Here is a 21,110-nt window from a genome sequence, read left to right as displayed (position 1 = left end):
CTCTGGTACGGCACATGCGCACTCTGTCGCGATCACCGCGCATGCGTAGTACTCACCACTGTCATTTGGGTCCTTGTGCTGTTGCAAACATTGCAGGCTTTACCGAAGCCGCCCTGGTGTAGTCTGATCGCAGTTGTCATCGCGCTTTGCCGAAACTGATTGGCTGTACCAGATTTATCTGTTTACATTTTTCATCGCGTTTCGAGCGCATGCGCAGTACCTTTTATCGGCTTTGGGGTCCTCACGCTATTGCAAATTTTGCAGGCTTTACTAAAGCCATCTTGCTGAAACAGACTCACCTGTTTACAATTCAGTAGACTATAAAACACTCCCCCTCTGCTCGCGTCGGTACCTCTGGTCTTTACTCATAGACCGCCCTGGGGTACCGACGGAGAGGTAAGCTTGGCTCTTGCTCTGAAAATGCCCTAGAATTCTTCATGAACAACTTAAGAGTCCTCAACACTAGGGGTTTTTAACCCCCTGGATCTTTTTCAATGGCCCTTTAACTACATCTTTCTTTCTATCTGTTTAGAGGACAGGGGCTATTTACCCTGATTGGGACATTAATGCCATACTTTGTGCCTCCACCTATTTTTAGAGACATGGATAAACTTTATACTTCTTAGTCGTTTGGTATGGGGAACATCAAGATTTAGGCATGTTTTACAACAGCCCTGTTTCTTTTTTCCTCTCCCCTTTATCAGAGCGGGGCCCCCTTCCCTGAGTAGAGCCAGGTTGAGGTGAGGGTATCACCCACATTTGTAGGGTAAGTGCAATCTAATACACTTTTAGATGTTACTAACACAAATTTGTGTTTTGTGTGGCGGTATATTTGTACTGCTGTTTGCTGGACTTGTCAACACGGATAGCTCTTCGCATTTCCTCATTTATGTTTTTTTACTTTCCTAGGTGTCCGGTTTTTACATCCATGGAGTTCAACCGGTGGTAGGAATGTTTGTAATATAATATACTTTTACACTTTCACTTATTCATAGTAGCAGCGAAATTAAGGTCCTGATGAATGCCCTCGATACTTTGTAGATCCTAGTGGGCAGAAACATGTCATGTCGACCAAATACTATGGACAATGAGCATAATGACGATGTATTTATGCTAAATTGCCATTTTGCTTTTTAATTTTGGCAGAGGTGCTCTACCGATTAAAGCACTTTTGAGTTTCTCTAGCCATTTTTATTCACATTTTTTTGATTTAGTGCTGCACTTTTTTTGAACCCCTTTCACTCGAAGGAGAAATTACTATTTTCTTGTCATTTCTGGTGGAGATCTGATTACAACCCTTGTATGCCACCTCCCCTGACCCGCGACCAGGCTGTTCTATCTAGCTCTGGTGTGGTGTGTCAGGAGAGACAGACCCAGATGATGACAACACACTGATTCCTCGGTGATTGATGGGTTCTGTTCCCTAAAGGGATCTTCTCTAACTAGAGATGTCAGAATGAGTGGTTTTTGCCTTTTGTTTATCCTTGTTGACCCAGTACCAGACCCAGGTTGTCTAGTGTTATTATACCGAGAGCACACCATCAAGAGCAGTAAGGCCTTCAAAGCACGCAGGCATACTCTGACACAGACTGCACAAACTTCACCATTGGGTATGGAAAGGTATTGTGACAGTTGGAATAACTGGGTGATCTGACTATTTGACTATGAATAAGCACTTGGCAGTATTCTCTTTCAGGCACTGTAAGGGTCGCCAGATAGGGTCATTATACTACACCAGAAAAAACGGTCCCATAACATACTGAGAGTAATGCTTTCATTAGTACTTGCTTAACCGTCCTCGTCTAAATTGGGACCAGTGATCCTTTTCCCTTTATTGTGTTTGTAAAGTATTTTCTTTCCTACAAGTCCAAGTGCTAGATAGGGCTTTATTGCTTGTCACCCAATGACTTTTGAAGGATGAGCCTCTAACGCCACACCACTTAAAATGATTTGATTCACTTACCAGAGAGTAAAGTGCTAAAAGGGTTGGACTTGGTGATCAGTTTTGGGCCCAACAGTAAGGTTAAGCCCCTAAACACCACTGTTAAATGGCTCTGTAAAAAGAACAATTGATGGACAGAATGCAGAACAATGTCATACATTCACCCCAGTACAGAGATCTGGGCCTGAATCCATTGTTTTTTTGCTCACCATGCCATTCCAGTTTGGACCCAGCCATATGCAAATCAGTCTTGACCCTGCGCCCAATGGGAACAGTCCAGCCCGAACTGCCAGGCCAGGGCCTCCCTGGACTGGAAACAAGCATCCTAGGACTGGTTTCGGGCTTTCAGCCCTCATCAGCCAGGATAGCTTGACTCCAGTGGCATGGAGAGCATGGGACCCACGTCTGGGCATACCCGTCGCACTCGGGGTGACAAATGCAAATAGAACAATTGATGGACAGAATGCAGAACAATGTCATACATTCACCCCAGTACAGAGATCTGGGCCTAAATCCATCGTTTTTTTGCTCACCATGCCATTCCAGTTTGGACCCAACCATATTCTAATCAGTCTTGACCCTGCGCCCAATGGAAACAGTCCAGCCCGAACTGCCAGGCCAGGTCATCCCTGGACTGGAAACAAGCATCCTAGGACCGGTTTCGGGCTTTCAGCCCTCATCAGCCAGGATAGCTTGACTTCAGTGGCATGGTGAGCACGGGACCCATGTCTGGGCATACCCGTCCCACTCTGGGTGACAAATGCAAAAAGAACAATTGATGGCGGATACATGCTGATCCCAGTAACTCTCGAATGCTCAGGGGAAAAGTTTCCCCTGTTCCGAAGCAGCAACTGAAGAGGGCGTCCAATTGGGTATGACCTTTAGAAGAAGCTCTTTCTTGGTATCAAAGGTATTTTTCGGGGATGAACTGCTTCTGTTTGAGGCACGCTTTTGGATAGCCTCTAGTAATCAGTTTTGAGATGTGGAGTGAGACTGCTAGGTCCCTACTGTTTGTGGCATGTGTTTCGAACTTTTCTCTTTTGATGGTGCTGGTCTTTTAACCTGGAAGTCTTGGTAGCTTTGTGTTTTTGTTTCCATCCAAGCTTTTATTCAAACCCATCATCATTTCAAAGTTGTGCTTCCTCCAGAAGTTTGTTAAACCTGAAGGAACACATTAGTTCCTATTGGAAATAATGTCCTCCTACACCTGCTGCAAACTCATCTCGATCTTTTGACTTATGGTAGTATAGTAACAGCTCCTATGAGCACCCAGGTTTTGGCTAATCCATTTACACTTGAAATGCTGACACGCCTAACATCTGTCTTTGTAGTGATCTTGAGGTCTCCATTGTAATGTTGAGGAACACTAAGCTTACAAACCTGGTGCCACACAGATTGTGCCACATTTGTATTGACAAGGAGGACCGAATCGAAAAGACATGTTTTCCATGCCCCCGGTTATCAGGGTTGAAGTACAAAGACTTCTAAAGTGAAAAATAAATAAAGGATCCAGCAAAAAGCGAAAAATACAGAGTGACCATGTAGAAAAGGCACACTTCCTACACACACAGCTAATTAAAATGTCCACAATTGTGTACAAGTAAATGCTTCTGTCAATAGTGAGGTGAAGTCGGAGCATATGAAGTGGTATCATCTGATATATTCAAAGTTTTTGTTAGCGATCTGCATCTCTTTCTTCTGATTGATTTGGAAACAGAGTAGGAGTTAGACGTCTCTTCCTTATTGGAGACGTCTATGTCTTTCTTGATACCAAGCTTGGCAGGAGGTTTAGTGAATGCAATGGTTCCCTCAGTGGATCTTCAAGTGGAATCAATGGCTGCAATTGCATTAATGGCTAAGGAGGAGGTTCAGGTGAAGCTGCAGGTTTAAAAGAAGACTTCGTTACAGTCTCTACTTTCTTTTTAGGTGTCACCGTAAGCAATGACATGGAGAATACTGGTGTAAGGCCACTTATCTGAGGTGAATACAATTCTGGAGAATGTAGTGATATTGATAAATGCAGTGAAGCTGCAGAAGGAGATGGAGAGCCTGACAGGTTTGGAGAACTTAATAGGTCCTTCAACGTCAACAGTGAAGGTGATCAATGTCTATGACCTGGCGATTACTTTTTAGGCGGCGAGTGGTGGGAGGTCTTGGATGACGATGGTTTTAATGTTGATAGATCTTGTCTCAACATCGAGTGATGACTGTGGCTCGAAGTTGTTTCTTCAACGGAGATCTCACCTCCTTATCGTGGTGTCATAAATGTGACTTTGAATTCTCTTTCGCGGGCAAACAAGTCGGGCTGATGCCCTCGACATCAATACCTTTGGTGTCGATCCAGAATAACATAGATGGAGATGAAGTTCTGACTTTTTGGCTTTAGAGCTCCCTCTGTGGAAGTGTGTGTCACCAGGCTACCTTTCAGACGGGGCTTGAAAAGCATATATTTCTTTTCTTCTTAAGTTCTTCTTTTTTTCTGATGTCTTCTATGAGGCCACCCAGCCTAAAGCTTTCCCTGAGCTTAAGAGTAAGTTACAACATTGTATTTACAGAGTGGTCTCTTGGAAGGCACACCACACAAGCCTTGTGAAGCTCAGATAACACCTTTTTTCTATTACATGAAGGTCACTTTTGCAAAAGAGACAGGCATTTTGAAAAACATTCCTGTAAAGAAAATAGAAATGTCATTGTTACTCGAAAGAACAGGTGTCAAAAAACGTTTAATGAAAGATGAAAAAACGGTAAAACAACCATTTGTAAGGAAAAAATTGAGGTTTAACACCTGACTGTGCTCTTAAGGTCCGGTTCTCATGAACCAGAAAAAAGAACTGAGCGCTTGGAGGCAAATTGTCAGTAGGGTGTGCTCTGGGTAGAGAAGCCCCATGGAACCTTCAAGAGACCGTCTTCATCTCAGCTCTTTTATAATATAAGCCTGTCACGCTATATTTTCTTTTTTTTTTATTTCTTCACACATTTTCACCTTTCTGAGCAATAGTGCTGCAATGCAGGTTAATATTGGTATTCGGAGTCATTGTAATCTCCCATAAAATGAAAACCGAGCTTTTGATAGGCGATTACAGGGTGTTTTTTTCATCATGAAACCTGATACACAGTGACACCGTATGGAACCTTAAAATTGATTATACATTTATTAAGAAGTGCTCTGAGATCCATGAATGTTGTAAGAATTATTCAGTGCTTATGACTATCAGTCTTTGTGAATATCAATGAAGTGTCTATGATGCAGAGATGACATTCCAGACACAACGTTTATGTTAGGGGATATTTTTGCATACAGTATTGTGACGTACAACCAAACTGAGGCATGTTGTTTGTATCCACAGAGACTGATAGATTTTCCCTGCTCAGCACTGTGTAACCTGATGCGCGCAAATAGGAGGGGAGCTACAGTGATGTGAGGGAGTTGGGAAACGTGCAGCAGAGCTACACTGTGGTTGCCCTTAGCAAATGTTTGTGGCTTCCTATGTATACATGCTGCTTGTTCCTTTAACGTCTCCAGTTGACTAGTGTGGATTTAAAATATTTCCTCTGTCAACTGCTACCCTTGAAAGAAGAAAGCAACCTGCACAGTCTCCATAGCAAATTTACCCCTCGAAAAATTGCATTTCCTGTAATGATCAAAAAAGATGTAGTCAAATCTACAATAAATGAATTTTTGTTTACGCAAAGACGAACCTTATTGGCAACTTCAAAAATAACCTACATTTGACTTCATCATGTCATAAAAACATACACAGGGAAATACTCAGGATCTGCCCCTTCTGCAATTGATTAAAGAAACTGTCATTCATATTTTCAATCAGCTGAGAAGATTATTCAGATCTCACCTTAAGAAACTGGATTTAGGGTGTGTTAGTCCAGCTGCCAAGGGGTTGCCTACCATGGCAGTGCATAAACATGGAGAAGTACGCCATGCACGGCAATGTAGGAAAATGAGTGCTCCTCAAAGTGTTTCCACACTTCTTTTTATTAAGCACCAATGGTGATTTAGCTACCACAAGGGGCCACATTTTTGATTTGTGCAGTTACAAGTGTTTCCAAAATGGTGCTATTTTGCATCAAGTGTACTTTTACCCCTAAAAGTGATTATGCACCTAAAAGTAATTTTAATTCCTAATTGTTTTCCATGTGTGAGCTGATGTTGCACCAAAGGTGACTTTGCACCTCCATGTGCTGCCAACCCTATCCAACTTCGTACTGATGTAGAACTTTTACATGTTGCGCGAAACGTTAGAACCTCATTTTCTTCATATCCTGGGTGATTGTACACATAAGTGTGATAACACACACCAGTTGACTTTGCACCTAACTGGGTTTCTGCACATAAATGGGTGTTTGCACCCAAAGGTGTTTCCAAACTCTTGCTTATGTTGTTCCAATATGGATGCAAACTTAAATTGACTTTGTACATAAATGGGTTTTTGTCCCAAAAATTTGATTTGCTCCTAAATGGGATTCCACACAATCACCTCAAGGTTGACCTTGCACCTAAAAGTAATTTTGCTCCAAAATGTACCTAATGGTGATTTCATATATAAAAAGTGACCTGTTCTCCTAATTGTTTTCAATAACCATGGTGATGATGCTGCTGCACCAAGTGGGACTTCAGGCGTCACTGTGTTTTCAACCAAATGTGAGATAAACCTAATGCACACTTTTCACAACTAATGGGATACCTTACTACTGCGTCCTAGCTCTATATAGTGTGCTACCCAAGGCTCTAAACAGTGCTTTTCCTCTACTGAGCCCGCTTCTCAAATCAATAGCCTACATTTATTTTTGCAGATCATATGGCCACCAAAACCACAGCAAAATCATACCAGACACCAGGATTCATTTAACAACATCCCAAAGATCTTTTTCCTCCTTGTTTATTCGAACTTAGCCCCAAATTCCAACAATACTGTGCCCGAAATAAATACTTGGTAACATTAGTCAGTGAGTATTACAATAGTCTCAATCTGGGCTCCATTAAAACTGACCTGCTCTGTTTTTACTCCTTGACCGATACGCTGTGCTTTTCATTCTTAGTCTCAAAGAATACAAATATCGATTACAGGAAAAAACATACTATTTCAGGGTTCTATAACTAGAAAAGTGATGTACACATGAATCTAGGAAGGGTGTGATCCACTCTCCAGACAACAACTTCCATATCTTCATCACATTCTTTGATAAACTGAAGGCCCTAAAAGCTTTACCACATCTAGTGTCACCAACACAATCTTTGCGGAATTAAACGAATCAGCATAATGGTAGCATAAATCAAGGTGGTTGGGAAAGTAACTTGGAACAAAGTTACTCCTACACGGTCCCAGTCTGAAATACTGCCAAGGAGTAAACACACAGACTTCGGCGGATCCAGCACTACCACTTACAAAAACACCCAACCCAGTCCAGCTACATTAAAACAACAGTAAACAAACTGGCTCTTCATATGGGACGCAACCAAATGTACACGATTCACACGAGAGCTGTGATTACTCGCCTCATGCTTCCTTATTGCAACTCAGTACTGACCAGTGCAGCAATCTCTTTTTCCCTCCACAAATAAACTCCCTCACATCAAAACTGAAGTTGGACCACCTTCATGAAAGATACAAAGTCTACACATCACACTTTCTCATCTCTCATTCCCACAATTACTCCCCTCCCAAAGGTTGCTCTAATAACCCCAATTATGTCTCACTCAACACACCTAAACCTGAACACCCCAACTTATTCACCATTATCAAAAGTATGAAGTACTCCTCAAGATACATTACCTCTAATGTGCCCCGCACACCTAAATGCTCTATGATCACTGATATCAGTAGACATCCCTATAACACAATATCCAGGGTTAGATATCCTTTGACCATCATGGCCAAACGTTATTAGGAGAATCACCTCCTCTCAAACCAGTGACACATTTTTTCATTACTTTGAATTTAAACTGCACGTTTGAGGAAAGAGATAACGGAGCCTGAGAACAGTGGAAAATTGTCTCCTCACTGGCAGACAGTATACTAAACTTCAGGCCAAGTCTTTCATGAACGAAAAAGCATAGCTGGGCACTCAATGGAAAATGTAAGGTTACCATTCATTAGACTACTATGATAAAATAGTGGTCATTAATAAATTACAGCAAATGCAGTTTTAACGGCTCACATGCAAGCAATGCATACAATTCTAAAACGCTGCCTTCATCTTTCTTACCTGATCATTTAGGCCAACAGTAACCATGGACATTTCTCCTACCATCTCCATCCAGCTCGTGCCACATGGGTTATGTGAGTTCACACCTCTTCTGAACCACACCTATCACAAAAGTAAATGCATTCATGGCGTTCAGTCCAGATCAAATGTTAAAAACGTTCAGGAAAGAAATCAATGTATATCTATAGGTAAATGTGTATGAATCCCCAAACTCTTTCACCAACTATTGAGTGTAGCGTAGATTACATTTAATTGCAGAAAGAACCTAGAATGATAGACTCTGAAATATTTGTCAATCGTATAATGACAGAAGAAACAGTTAGGATTTTTACAGACTGTTTAGAGTTTTGAAAACAAACAGATGCCATCTCCAAAAATGGTTCCATCTTCGCATTATCTATCTGTGCAGGGACATAACCCATGTATGCTATTGACAGTCAGATCCAAAAAGTGGCAAGAATTTACCAATGCTTCTTCAGGATTAAGAGAGAATATTAATCTAACAAAATCTGACATGCAACAAAGAGAAAGTCATCACATCACAGAAAAGTATATGGACAATAAACACATTTCACTCATTGTCAGAAGATCGAAGAACAGTTTAATGCCTTTAGGGAGTCGAATGGCCAACAGGCTAGCACATGATTGTAATAGATTCTACCTTTAGATCACATATGAAAATATCTCCTGATGCAAGAGATTCTCACTAGGGGGTTTCGAGGATAAAAAGTACATATGTGGTACGCAATAATAGGCTACATAGTCAATAACAGCACTGAAACCAAAAAAGGGTTTAGCAAGTTGATCCTTGAGATTGGAAACGGAAACAACAGTTTGATGTAAACATTGAAGAGGCTGTGGACTGCAACCGGAGCCCTGGAGGTGAGAGGCGTGGGGACGGCCTGATAGCAGGCATTGCAGCGGACGCGCAGGTGGGAGCGAGCGCAGTGAATGAAGGGATCCAGCGGTGCGGGGCATATCAGTGAGACCCTGGGCATTGCCTCGACCTGACAGCGGTGGAGGGCGAGACAGCTCGGAACCTGGGTGATAGATCCTGAGAGCTCCTGGGAGGCGATCCCAGCAGAGTAAGCCGCACTGCTAGCAGACTTTGACAGAAATTGCCGGCAAGTGAGGTGGCCGGAGGGAGGAGCGGCCCGCTTCTCCCCCCACAAGCAGAACCAGCATACATAAGAGATGATACTGAGATCCTCACAGCGAGGAGTACTCCCCTGGCAGGGAGGAGGTTTTATAGAGAACCAAGGGTCTAAATGCATGGAGAAACATTATGCTGACATAGACATGCACAGGATTTAAGCAAAAGATGAGCAACCAGAAGAGATAAAGGAGGTCTAGGCCTGGGTATAAATGAAGGGAGAGTGAAAACAAGCCTACAGCCCTGGGGAGGCGCTAACTGCGCAGAGGAGAAGGAATTAGCGGGTATCGGGAGGGATGCCCAGCAAAGCGGAGTGCATTGCAAACACACTGGTGGGGAGTCTGGGGTCTGCCCTACTCTTGGAACTTACTCTGTGGGGATCACTTCCACTGCGCCGCGGATTCATTGAGTGGGAAGAACGCCTTCTATAACTTGGAGAGTGAGGAGACGGAGGTAAATACTGCCAGTGTGGTTGAGAGGGATGGAAGGAACAGAAGGCAAACAGTCCAAGCTGTCCTTTGAGCCTCTCAGAGCGGCAAGATCCCAATCCAAAGATACAGACAGCGAGTTGTCAGAGCGGCCACCTACTACATCGGACTCCGCAGAAGATGATATGAAGACCCTCCTATTGACTATGAAGCAGAGCCTAACATTAATAGAAACTAAGATGGACTCGATATGGACACAGGTTGATTTTCTCACCCAAAAATCTAGAAAAGGATGATAACAGGCTACAGGAGGCAAAACACAGAATTTCGGAACTGGAGGACACGTCTGATGGGAGGAAGAAGCATTTATCACAAATGAAGCGCAATAATGTGCGTATCATGGGGGTGCCTGAAGGTACAAATAGGGGGCAGATGGAGGAATATGTGGAATATATGTTAAAAACCCTGTTTGGTACTGATGCCTTCTCCGTGCAGCTGGTGGTCGAGAGAGCACATCGCTCGCTGAGGCCCCAGCCCCCTCCGTGTGCGCCCCTGAGGCCGATCATCACCCGCATTCTTAATTATCGGGACCGGGATATGACCCTCCGACTGACCCGAGAGAAGGAACAACTTGTATTCGAGGGGAATGACATAGCCTTCTATCCAGACTTTACAATGACAGTACAGGAGGCCAGAAAAATGTTACCTCCCGTGAGAAAAAAAAGCGTAGGCAAGCCTAAATAGACTATGCAATGTTGTACCCAGCACGCCTTCGGATCACCCACCAAGGAAAGCAACACTTTTACACCAATCCGCAACAGGTGGAGGAATACTTGATGCCTGTTAGTCCAGCCTCAAAAGACAGGATCGCCAGATACTCACCGGTGTGTTCACAATCGCTGCTGTCAGAGCAGGACTAGGTCCCCTCCCACTGGTAATACAATGGAGAGGATCCTGGACTGCCGATGGGGAGTTCGGAGAAAGCATGACATTAGGATCCTGCATCTTTCGTGATGTGAGGAATATGTTTATCTGTCTGGGAGGGATAAAGCAAAGCCAGCCCACGCTACAGGATGTAGCACTTTTTTCAAATTGTAACTCTTTCTATCTTTTAGAGCAGGGTTGTAATGGGACAGTAATGAAACTTTACCCGGGCACCCCCTCCAGAAATGTGAATGGGGGTTGGATGCGGTGCCCCCTGGAGATAGCAACCCTGGAAGGAGATCCCTACTAGACTGGTTGAGAATTTTTCACTTCTTCTTCCGCTTTTCTCTTTTCCTTCTCTCTAATCTGTGGCCTATCACAGTCGTATTAGACATTAAGTTTAACACTGTTATCTCTTTGCCTCTATACAGACCTCGAACTGTAAGAAATGAGAGGTGCTATGGAAGAATTTAATCTACAGACACTAGAGGAATTAGTTACTGGGGTGGGAGGGAATTCTTTCTTCAACAAGTTGGGGTTGTCGTTGTGGGAGGGAGAAGGAGGGGATGGTGCATCTTCACACTCGTGCAGTACAGGTTATCAGATGGAGACAAATATAGGGCAGTGTAGTTGTTACCTATAGGGGGGATACCAACCATCAGGTAGCGAATCACGTCAGACACCCAACTCATGGCGGGTAAGCAGGAGGTAATAGGTTTAAACCTTCTAACCTGGAACATTAGCGGGCTGGGGAATCCGCGCAAACGCAGACAAATCCTAGCCTACCTGGATAGGCATAACACCCACATTGCCATGTTACAGGAAACACATTTTGGAGCAGGGGCAGAGAAATTTTTCGCATCTTCTTGGGTGGAACACAGATGCTTCTCCGCATATGCTGGAGGCACAGTGATACTTTTAAAAAAAGGTACTCCTATTGTGGCAATGGGGTCATTGCAAGACACACAGGTACGCTTCAGTATTATGTGAGGGAGGTAGGCTACATATTCTATCACCCTGGTGTGCTGCTATGACCCAAACGTAGATAACCCTTCCTTCTTCAACGTCCTTTGGGGTAAGGTGCTAGACATAGGATCCACCTATGTTATATGGGGTAGACTTCAACACCTCACTGGAACCTCATAAGGATAGATCCAACCCTCAACCCCATCACTACACAGCCACGCAGCGACAGCTGCATAATATAGTTACAGATCATCATCTAATAGACGCATGGCAGCACATCCATCCCTAGTTGGTGGAGAGCACCCATTACTCCGCAGTAAACTCATCATGGTCCCGGCTCGATTACTGGATTGTCTCCAGGGGGCTGGGCACCTGGGTGGTGCAAGCACAGCACTTGGCGCACACTTTCTCAGACCACTCCCTGGTGCCTATTACACTTGTCCCCCTGATGGACTGCATGCCACGGGACGCTTGGCGGCTTAACTCAACAGCGTCACTGGATGCTTCCTTTATGGGGGAGGTGGGGCAAGAAATACAAGACTTCTTTCAAAGAAATGCCCGGTCAGTCCCTCGCATATCCACAATATAGGAGGCCTTTAAGGTTACCATAAGTGGTATATATGTATTGCAAAAGGGCAAGGAGTGTTACGTGATATAGAGAACGCCCTCACTCGCCTATAGACAGATCTAATACAATTGGAATAAGACCTCTACGACTTCCCAACAGGGAAGACAAAAAGGAATATTAGAGATAAATTGTACAGGCAGATGGCAGAGAGGGAATCCCGATTTTGCTGCAAGTATTTACAAGCTCGCAGGTATGGAGGAGGGGAAAGGACGGGGAAGGCATTAGAGGAGCAGATTCGACACGCTTGTTTCTCCAACTATGTGTTGAGGATACAAGATGCAAAGGACACTATACATATGGACACAGAAAACATTTTACACACCTTCACCAATTATTATTCTGAGATCTACACATCAAGAGGAGCTCAGCCCATTTCATTAGAAACATACTTAGAACATGTAGCATTGGGGTGGCTTGGGGAGTCACAAAAGGAATTCCTTTCGGCCGACATCGAGGAGGATGAAATCAAAGCGGCAGTGATGCAGTTACGGGTTGGGACGGCCTCCCTGCCGATATCTACAAAAAATATATTGAATCCCTGATCCGAATACTTAAACAGGTGTATGAGGAGGCTAAGGAAGAGGGCACCCTCCCCATGACTATGAGGGGGGTGACAATAGTATCACTGTTGAAACCAGGCAGTGAATGTGAGTCATACAGGCCACATTCCCTGATAAACTGTGATGTTAAAATATTAGTTAAAGTGCTTGCCAACAGCTTGAGCCTTCTTATGAATGCTCAAGTGTTGCCCGACTAGGCGGGGTTTAGCTCCAGGCGATAAACTTCGCACAACCTGCACACTCTCATCTCGTTGCTGCAAGATGTGGGCCCCGAGATAGTGGCGGTCTTTTTAGATGCCACCAAAGCATTTGATTCGGTGGAATGGGGGTACCTACTGGGGGTATTGGGGCGCATGGGGATGCCGTCTTGCTTCCTCTTGTGGAAAAAGCTGCTGTATCAACAGCTGCAAGCGAAGGTTCTGCCTAATGGAGTATGCTCAACCCCTTTTACAGTGTCGCAGGGAACAAGACAGAGGTGTCCACTCTCACTCCTGGTTTTTGCACTGGCCGTGGAACCACTGGTGGCTAAGCTACACCAACACCATTGAGGACACGGACACGCAATATGATATCCCACCAGACATATATTAGTGTCCCTCTATGCAGACAATACAACACTCTACGTACGAAAACAGTGAGTCAGCCTAAACCCCATACTGCGCAAATTCACTGCGATTGGAGGGATCTCGGAAATTAATGTCAACTGGGGTAAAACTCAGATATTACCACTCACGGAGGCGACTCAGTCATATACTCTAGACTACCTTATTGTATGGTGTCAGGAGGAGGTCAAATATTTGGGTGTAATAGTCACTAGGGATAGGACAGAGTTAATGCAGGCCAATTGTGGAAAAACCTTAGCCTCCCTAACAGACACGATAACGCAGTAGATTACCATGCCTCACTCAATGGCAGGACGAATCTCCTTGATGAAAATGTTGATACTGCCTAAATTGTTATATCTCTTGCTCAACATACCACACAACCCGGGCCGACACTTTTTTAAAAACACTTCAAGTGCATCTGACCAGATTGGCATGGCATATCGCAGATTGGCATTGGCAAACAACCCAGACTTAAATGGAACACCCTAACACGACCTTTCTCGCAGGGAGGCTTTGAAGCTCCTGATATGAAATTGTACTACTTGTGTGCACAGACACGCTTTACAGTATATTGGTTTCACCCTACATGCCGCACTTAGCCATCGAACAGGGATATCTGGATCCTGTCCCATTAACGGGCTTTATAGCAGATAGAGCAGATAGGCCCTATGGCAGAGACCCAGACCCCACTACAGTAGAATGCACCACCATGGCATGGAGAGGTATCGCTGGCAGATTGGCAGTACCCATGCTCTATTCACCCAGACTACATCTCTCACAGTATTACAGCAAATAAATGATGGACGGAATGCTAACAATGCAAACATTCTCTCCCAGTCAAAAGATCTGGGTTAAATCCATTGTTCTTTTGCCCACTACGCCACCCCAGTTTGGACCCAGCCATATGCAAATCAGTCTTGACCCTGTGCCCCATGGGAACAGTCCAGACCGAACTGCCAGGCCAGGTCCTCCCTGGACCGGAAACAAGCATCCTGGGACCGGTTTCAGGGTATGTCACCCTTCTTCAGCCAGGCTAGCTTGAATCCAGTGGCACAGTGAGCAAGGGACCCACGTCTGGGCATACCCTTCCCACTTGGGGCGAAAAGTGTTACAGCAAACAAATGATGGACGGAATGCTGACAACGCAAACATTCTCCCCCAGTCAAAAGATCTGGGTTAAATCTATTGTTCTTTTGCCCACTACGCCACCCCAGTTTGGACCCAGCCTATGCAAATCAGTCTTGACCCTGTGCCCCATGGGAACAGTCCAGACCGAACTGCCAGGCTAGGTCCTCCCTGGACCGGAAACAAGCATCCTGGGACCTGTTTCAGGATATGTCAGCCTTCTTCAGCCAGGCTAGCTTGAATCCAGTGGCACAGTGAGCAAGGGACCCACATCTGGGCATACCCTTCCCACTTTGGGCGAAAAGTGTTACAGCAAACAAATGATGGCCAGAAGGCTGACAATGCAAACATTCTCCCCCAGTCAAAAGATCTGGGTTAAATCCATCGTTCTTTTGCCCACTACGCCACCCTGGTTTGGACCCAGCCATATGCAAATCAGTCTTGACCCTGTGCCCCATGAGAACAGTCCAGACCGAACTGCCAGGCCAGGTCCTCCCTGGACCGGAAACAAGTATCCTAGGACCGGTTTCAGGGTATGTCACCCTTCTTCAGCCAGGCTAGCTTGAATCCAGTGGCACAGTGAGCAAGGGACCCACATCTGGGCATACCCTTCCCACTTTGGGCGAAAAGTGTTACAGCAAACAAATGATGGCCAGAAGGCTGACAATGCAAACATTCTCCCCCAGTCAAAAGATCTGGGTTAAATCCATTGTTCTTTTGCCCACTACGCCACCCTGGTTTGGACCCAGCCATATGCAAATCAGTCTTGACCCTGTTCCCCTGAGAACAGTCCAGACCGAACTGCCAGGCCAGGTCCTCCCTGGACCGGAAACAAGTATCCTAGGACCGGTTTCAGGGTATGTCACCCTTATTCAGCCAGGCTAGCTTGAATCCAGTGGCACAGTGAGCAAGGGATCCACGTCTGGGGCATAACCTTCCCACTTAGGGCAAAAAGTGTTACAGCAAACAAATGTATCTCTCACAGTATCCAGATCTTCAGGTGACACAGGAGTTGGGTTGCTGCAGAATGTTTCATAAAGTGAGAATATACATCTGGGGGGATCTCTATGTCTACGGGGTCTTCAAGAGCAGAGAGCAATTCTTTCACGAGGAAAAACCCAAGCCAATGGAGCTCTTTCTAAATGTGAGACTCCGCCAGAGCGCCAAAAAACATACCGTCCACATTCTCCCTGGAACCGCCAATGCTGAGCCCACTACATGCCACATTGCAGAGCACGTCCCCTGCACACGTGGTTTCCCTTCTTTATCGCCAGAAGCAGGCCTCTTTGACAGATGCCCCTACCGACTCAAGACAAAATGGGAGGTGGACCTGGGCGAATCTCTCACAGATCAGCAATGGAAATATAGCTGTGACCAGACTGGGAAAGTATCGGCTAACAGTCGCTTACGAATTGTACATTATAAATTTCTCCACCGCATATATTACACACCGGCTAGATTGCATAGATACCAGATACGGGAAGATAGCAAATGCTATAGCTGTGGACAAATGAATGCAGATTTTTTACACCTGGCCTGGGATTGTGAATTTATAAAGGCGTACTGGCAGCTGGTTTTGGGGGCGCTAGGAGAGATGATAGGGGCGCCAATCCCAGCATCGCCAGTCATATCATTGCTGGCATACACTGCGGAAATTGAAGTTGCATATAGAAAATTTGCAGCATTCGGGCTCTTATTAGCTAAAAGGAGAGTCTCTTGTAGATGGGGAAGAGGCAGGGCACCTAAATTCAAGATTTGGCTACAAGACCTCATATTCTAGAAAGAGTAATCCTTGACATATGCTGAACTCCTTCCACTTACCTCTAGACCGAAAGATATATGGGACCCCTTGAAAGAGTATTTGCTAACCCACTCACCATGAATCCATTGACTGGGAGAGTGAGGGAATAGAGCGAAGGGTAAGACACAATTACCAATACCGGGGAGAAACAGGGGGGGGGACCTGGGGGATATAGAGTGCACAAAAGCAGAAGACTATAAAAACAGAGAGAGGGAAAAGGTGTAGGGCGCTGGAGAGATAGAGCCCAGGGAGGGAAGAGAGAAGAGGGAGTGTTTAGCCAGACCAGAGTGCTGATGGGTCACAACTTTGTCAAGAGACACTATATTGAAGATTCTGCACTGTACATTTAATGGAATACACATGATGATATAGATGCACTAACTTGTGTTTGTATTTTAAAAATCACTTTAAAAAGGGGGTAAAAAAGTAATTAAGCCTGACTATGTGCGTTAGTGACTGGCCCTGTTATGACAGCTTTTTGCAAGGCTCATGTGTCTAATATCAGACAGCAAGTATTCATGGAAGTCCCTGTTGTAGTGGGATATTGAGGGGCATGCCACAAAAGCAGTTAGAGGAGAAATTACGTTTTTCTCGAAACAGAGTGCTTTTGAAGAGTTGGAGGGGAATGAGGGGGATGGAGGGAGGAGACAAAGCTCCTCTCCAAGCTGACCTTTGTGATATAACTGTTGCAGCTGCAGTGACTGCTATCTACACTCCTGTGCCTCCAACCAAGCACTTGGTAGCGTATGCATACCCTAGGGATGTATAGAACATCTTGCTTAAGGAAAAGAGTGCATGTGTGCAGGGTGCTCAAATTCCTGAATCCCTTAAACATACATGTGGCATGTTAGAAATTCAGGGGCCTGTGAAGTAGAGACTGAGAATTTCTATTCTCAATGAGTGCCCTAAGGTGATCCCTGCCTTTTCATCATGGGACATGTTACTCAAGAAATGGAAGAATCTTGCTAATACTGACTTTCCTCATTTCCTTTTTCATCTCAAACGCTTAGACAGCTTTGAGGAGGAGTTTCCAAAGGAGTCCATTATTTGCAATATGAATTCTCCTTCTTTCTTGGTTTATGGGGAAGCGGCAATGTCATACCAGTGAACAAGGTGGAAGGAGTGATAAAGCTTCTATATGCAGCCTCAAACTTTCAAGTCAGCAGTGGGACATCTACAGTTTATGCAGCACAGATGCTCCAGTTACTCCTGGCGGGTTTCCAGAGGGGAGACCAATCCTACTTCTTTACAGGGGACTATGAATCTATTGGTGAGCATACTTGACACTACTTTTGTTCTTCTACATTGGCAGCCAGGTTTCATATGTAGATCTAAATGTGAAACTTGACAGGACTCTCATCAACCACTTTCTCTTTCTTCGTCGCGAGCTGTTTGGGCCCCAGCTAAATGATTTGATTCAAAAGACAAACTTTAAAACAATGATGTAACTCTTTCAGATGACTCAATGTTGAGACACTCTTTCGTAGCCTCAGGATTGTGGTTGCTGACAAGTGTAGTCCCACCAGCCTCCACAGGAGCCCATCAGAGTATCCAATCAGAATATGAGAGTCCTTGGGGCAGGGTTCCGAGAGAAAGAAGAAAAAGGTTTTATGCCGCATGGTTAGCTCTCATTTAAGAGGCCTGGGTGTCTATCAATGATGCATTCGATATTCTATTGAGTTTGTAGATGCTCTACATCTTTACTCTCGTTCAGCAAGTGGCTGGTACACTACTAGGACATGTTGGAAAATCCTATGTCTTCTATCCAGTGGTGCTATCCTTCGGATTTCAGGACTTCAACAAGACATGGTGGTCTACTCTACCCTATTGCAGCATCTTCTGAGCAAACTCTGGAATATAAAATATGTCAAGAGACTTGTCAAACGCATCCCCTTCAAGATGATCACACTTCAGTCTGTCTTTACAGTAATTCTTCCAGCGAAGACTTCTTGGTGATAAGTGATCTGCAGGATGCCCATGTTTATGTTCCAATTCATCTGGACATTTTCCTGAAGTTTGTTGTGGGGTTCCTGCTGCTACCAGTTCCATGTCCTGCCTCTGGGACTGTAAGCAAATCCTCCAGTTTTCACCCAAGAATTAGATACTCTGCTGACATTTTTTTTAAGGACTAGTGGTTAATTTGTAAAATAATTAGTGCCAGGGCTCTCGTCAGGAGGCAGCGTGCACCTGCCCATTTCTGCTGTTAGTGCTACCTAAAACAGAACCAACTATTAACCATAAAAGTGCAGAGAGGATGTGGCGTAATCCGTAATGGTCAGAGCTGCTAACTTCGGCGCTGAGCAACCAGGTTTGAGTCTGGGCATCAGCTCAACATCCTATGATTCTGGGCAAATCACTTAATCTCCCCATGCCTACCATAAATGAATGCGTACTTAACTGGTGCTCATGAAAATCGGCCCAAATTAAGCACTGCGAGCCTGATAAAAGGAAGGTCTCCAATCATTTAGAGGAATGCAGCTTCATGCCGAATGCAATAAAATCTCAGTTGGTCCCTGCTTGGGAGAGATAATATTTTTTGGTACCTTCAGGATGATGGATCTCAGTGAGGACAGTCTGTCTCTTGGACACTCCAAGTGCTATGTTGGTCGGCCCATACACCTCGACCTGCGAGTGCCTCAGGTTTCTAACATTCTTAAATGTGATTTCTGAGGCCACTCTTCCTGTCAAGCCTTCTCTGCAGCATCTCTTGTCTCACTGAAATCTGAACAGTCTGTATTACCAGGCAGCGTTTCTAGTGAATTTGAATAGAGTGAAAATCTTGGCCTGATGTTTTGTCCCTGTGCCTTTGCAGGTGGGAGTTCTTCTGTGCAGGATTATTCATCTCCTGCTACTACTCAAACTGTCACAAACTTTCTGCCATTTTATGAGATTTTCATTGGTTTATCCCACATAACTAATACCAGGAGATCTCTTTTGCACAGGCTACCTGGTGGCAAAAGCATCTGTGAACTGCTCAACACGTTGACCATTGCTGGCTCAGGGCGCCTTCTTTTGGACAGGTGGCATTCCCTAAATGCTTTGTATTAGGCCACGCACAACCAACTCATTGCATACCAGCTCTGCATCCTTTTCCCTCCTCAATCATAAACACCCCACCACTAAGGGCCATATGTAGGTAGCATCACATTTACCGACTCATAAATACCGAATTTTACCGATTCGGTATTTATGAATCGGTAAATGCGATGTAGGTAATAATTCAGAAAAATTTACCGATTCGGAAAAAATCGGTAATTTAGAATCGGTATTTACCGATTCGGTAATGAGGCATACCTTCCCATTGATTGAATCAATGGGAAGGTATGCCTCATTACCGATTCGGTAAATACCGATTCGGTAATGGGGGGGGGAGCATATTCAAGGGTGGCAGGGTGTCACATTGACACCCTGTTGCACCCCTGAATCTTGCATGTGTGCACATGTGGCGCACATACATGCCATAAGGGCATGTATGTCTGCCACATGGCACTTGTACATCTGCTTAATATCACGTTTTGCAATGTATTCAGTATTTTCCACCAACCTATATTTGGTGGTAAATACCGAATTCTTATTCCTAAACATCACTCCTTAGAGTGCTCCCTACATATGGATTCAGGATTCGGTATTTACCGAATCGGTATTTCTACCGATTCGGTAAATACCGAATCCTGACATATGACTCCTACATCTCAAATAGCTAAATACCGGTCGGTAACGGGATATTTACCGAATTTCGCCCGTTACCGACCGGTATTTAGCTACCTACATGAGGCCCTAAATGCTTTTAAAGTGTCTACCCAGTTTGGCTTCCCACAAATGGATATTTTTGCAGCCCAAGAAAATGCCTGCCTTATGATTTTTGTGACTAGAGTAGATGTGCAAGGTTTGCGGGTGGATGCCCTGACTGCTTTTGATCACTGGGCCCTCTTTGTTCCATCTCTCCCACTCCACTCTTCCTAAGGGTAGCTGAGAACATTTATAGATAAAGACAATGCTAATGATGGCTTCTTGTGGCTTCATTGCCAATGGCTCACAGCACAACCTACAGGTGGGTCCTCCTTTCATCTCTGTATCATACTTCACCTCTGACATTTGCATTTTCCTGTATTTCCTCTACAGTTTTCCCTTAGTCTTCACTTACAGTATTGAGATACAGATGGGAACGTTCCAGGGAACTACATCTGTCTAGTCAGAGTTCCAGGAAGATCAGTGATGGTTTGGTAAGACAAATACTAGTTACATTATGAGGTTTGGTGCAGGGTTAAGGAGCTTCAAACTAGGTCCTGTGACCAGTTTCACATTTTGGACTTTGGAAGCAAGGGCTTTCTAACTGGAATGGCTGCCTCCTCCCTAACAGCTCAGTAGGAGGTCATTTGTAGTTTCCTGGACTCTTAAAGTTCCGTGGTTGGTTTTGTTTTGTTTGTTGGTTTTGTCCCCTGGCAGCCTGTTTGAGAGAAATCATGTGTCTCACTCCCCTCGCCCTTCCTGAGATCTTCCTAGTCTTGCTGGATCATCCGGTACCTCCATTCGACCATTGATGGAAGTGAGTGGAGTTCCTTTACACACATTTTGTACGGCTGTCAAGTAGGCTACCCCGCTTTTATGTTTCACAATATCAACTTATAAGAAAGGATCCCAGCAGTGCTCTTTGGCGTTTGGAGTTCGCTAAGCTGCTATTGTGCAGAGTCTCGTACTTTATTAACTAATACTGGATTATCAAAAATACCTACATTTGCAGTAAATCAGGTTGTGG

The 21,110-nt window shown here is 44.6% G+C and overlaps 1 protein-coding gene across 1 annotated transcript in view; it reads right to left on the bottom strand.

Moving 5' to 3' along the window:
• TECPR1 (tectonin beta-propeller repeat containing 1) overlaps positions 1–21,110 on the bottom strand; it is a 428,679-nt gene that overhangs the window by 331,285 nt on the left and 76,284 nt on the right. The window contains exon 8 of the mRNA XM_085629008.1: positions 8,165–8,266. Coding sequence (XP_085485134.1) covers positions 8,165–8,266 — 102 coding nt within the window. The remainder of the gene's footprint in view (positions 1–8,164; positions 8,267–21,110) is intronic.

The sequence above is a fragment of the Triturus cristatus genome, chromosome 10 (assembly GCF_964204655.1).
Source record: "Triturus cristatus chromosome 10, aTriCri1.1, whole genome shotgun sequence".
In the NCBI taxonomy this organism is placed as follows: domain Eukaryota; kingdom Metazoa; phylum Chordata; class Amphibia; order Caudata; family Salamandridae; genus Triturus; species Triturus cristatus.
Note: the sequence above shows the minus strand (reverse complement) of the source record. Positions and strands in the feature narration are given on the sequence as shown.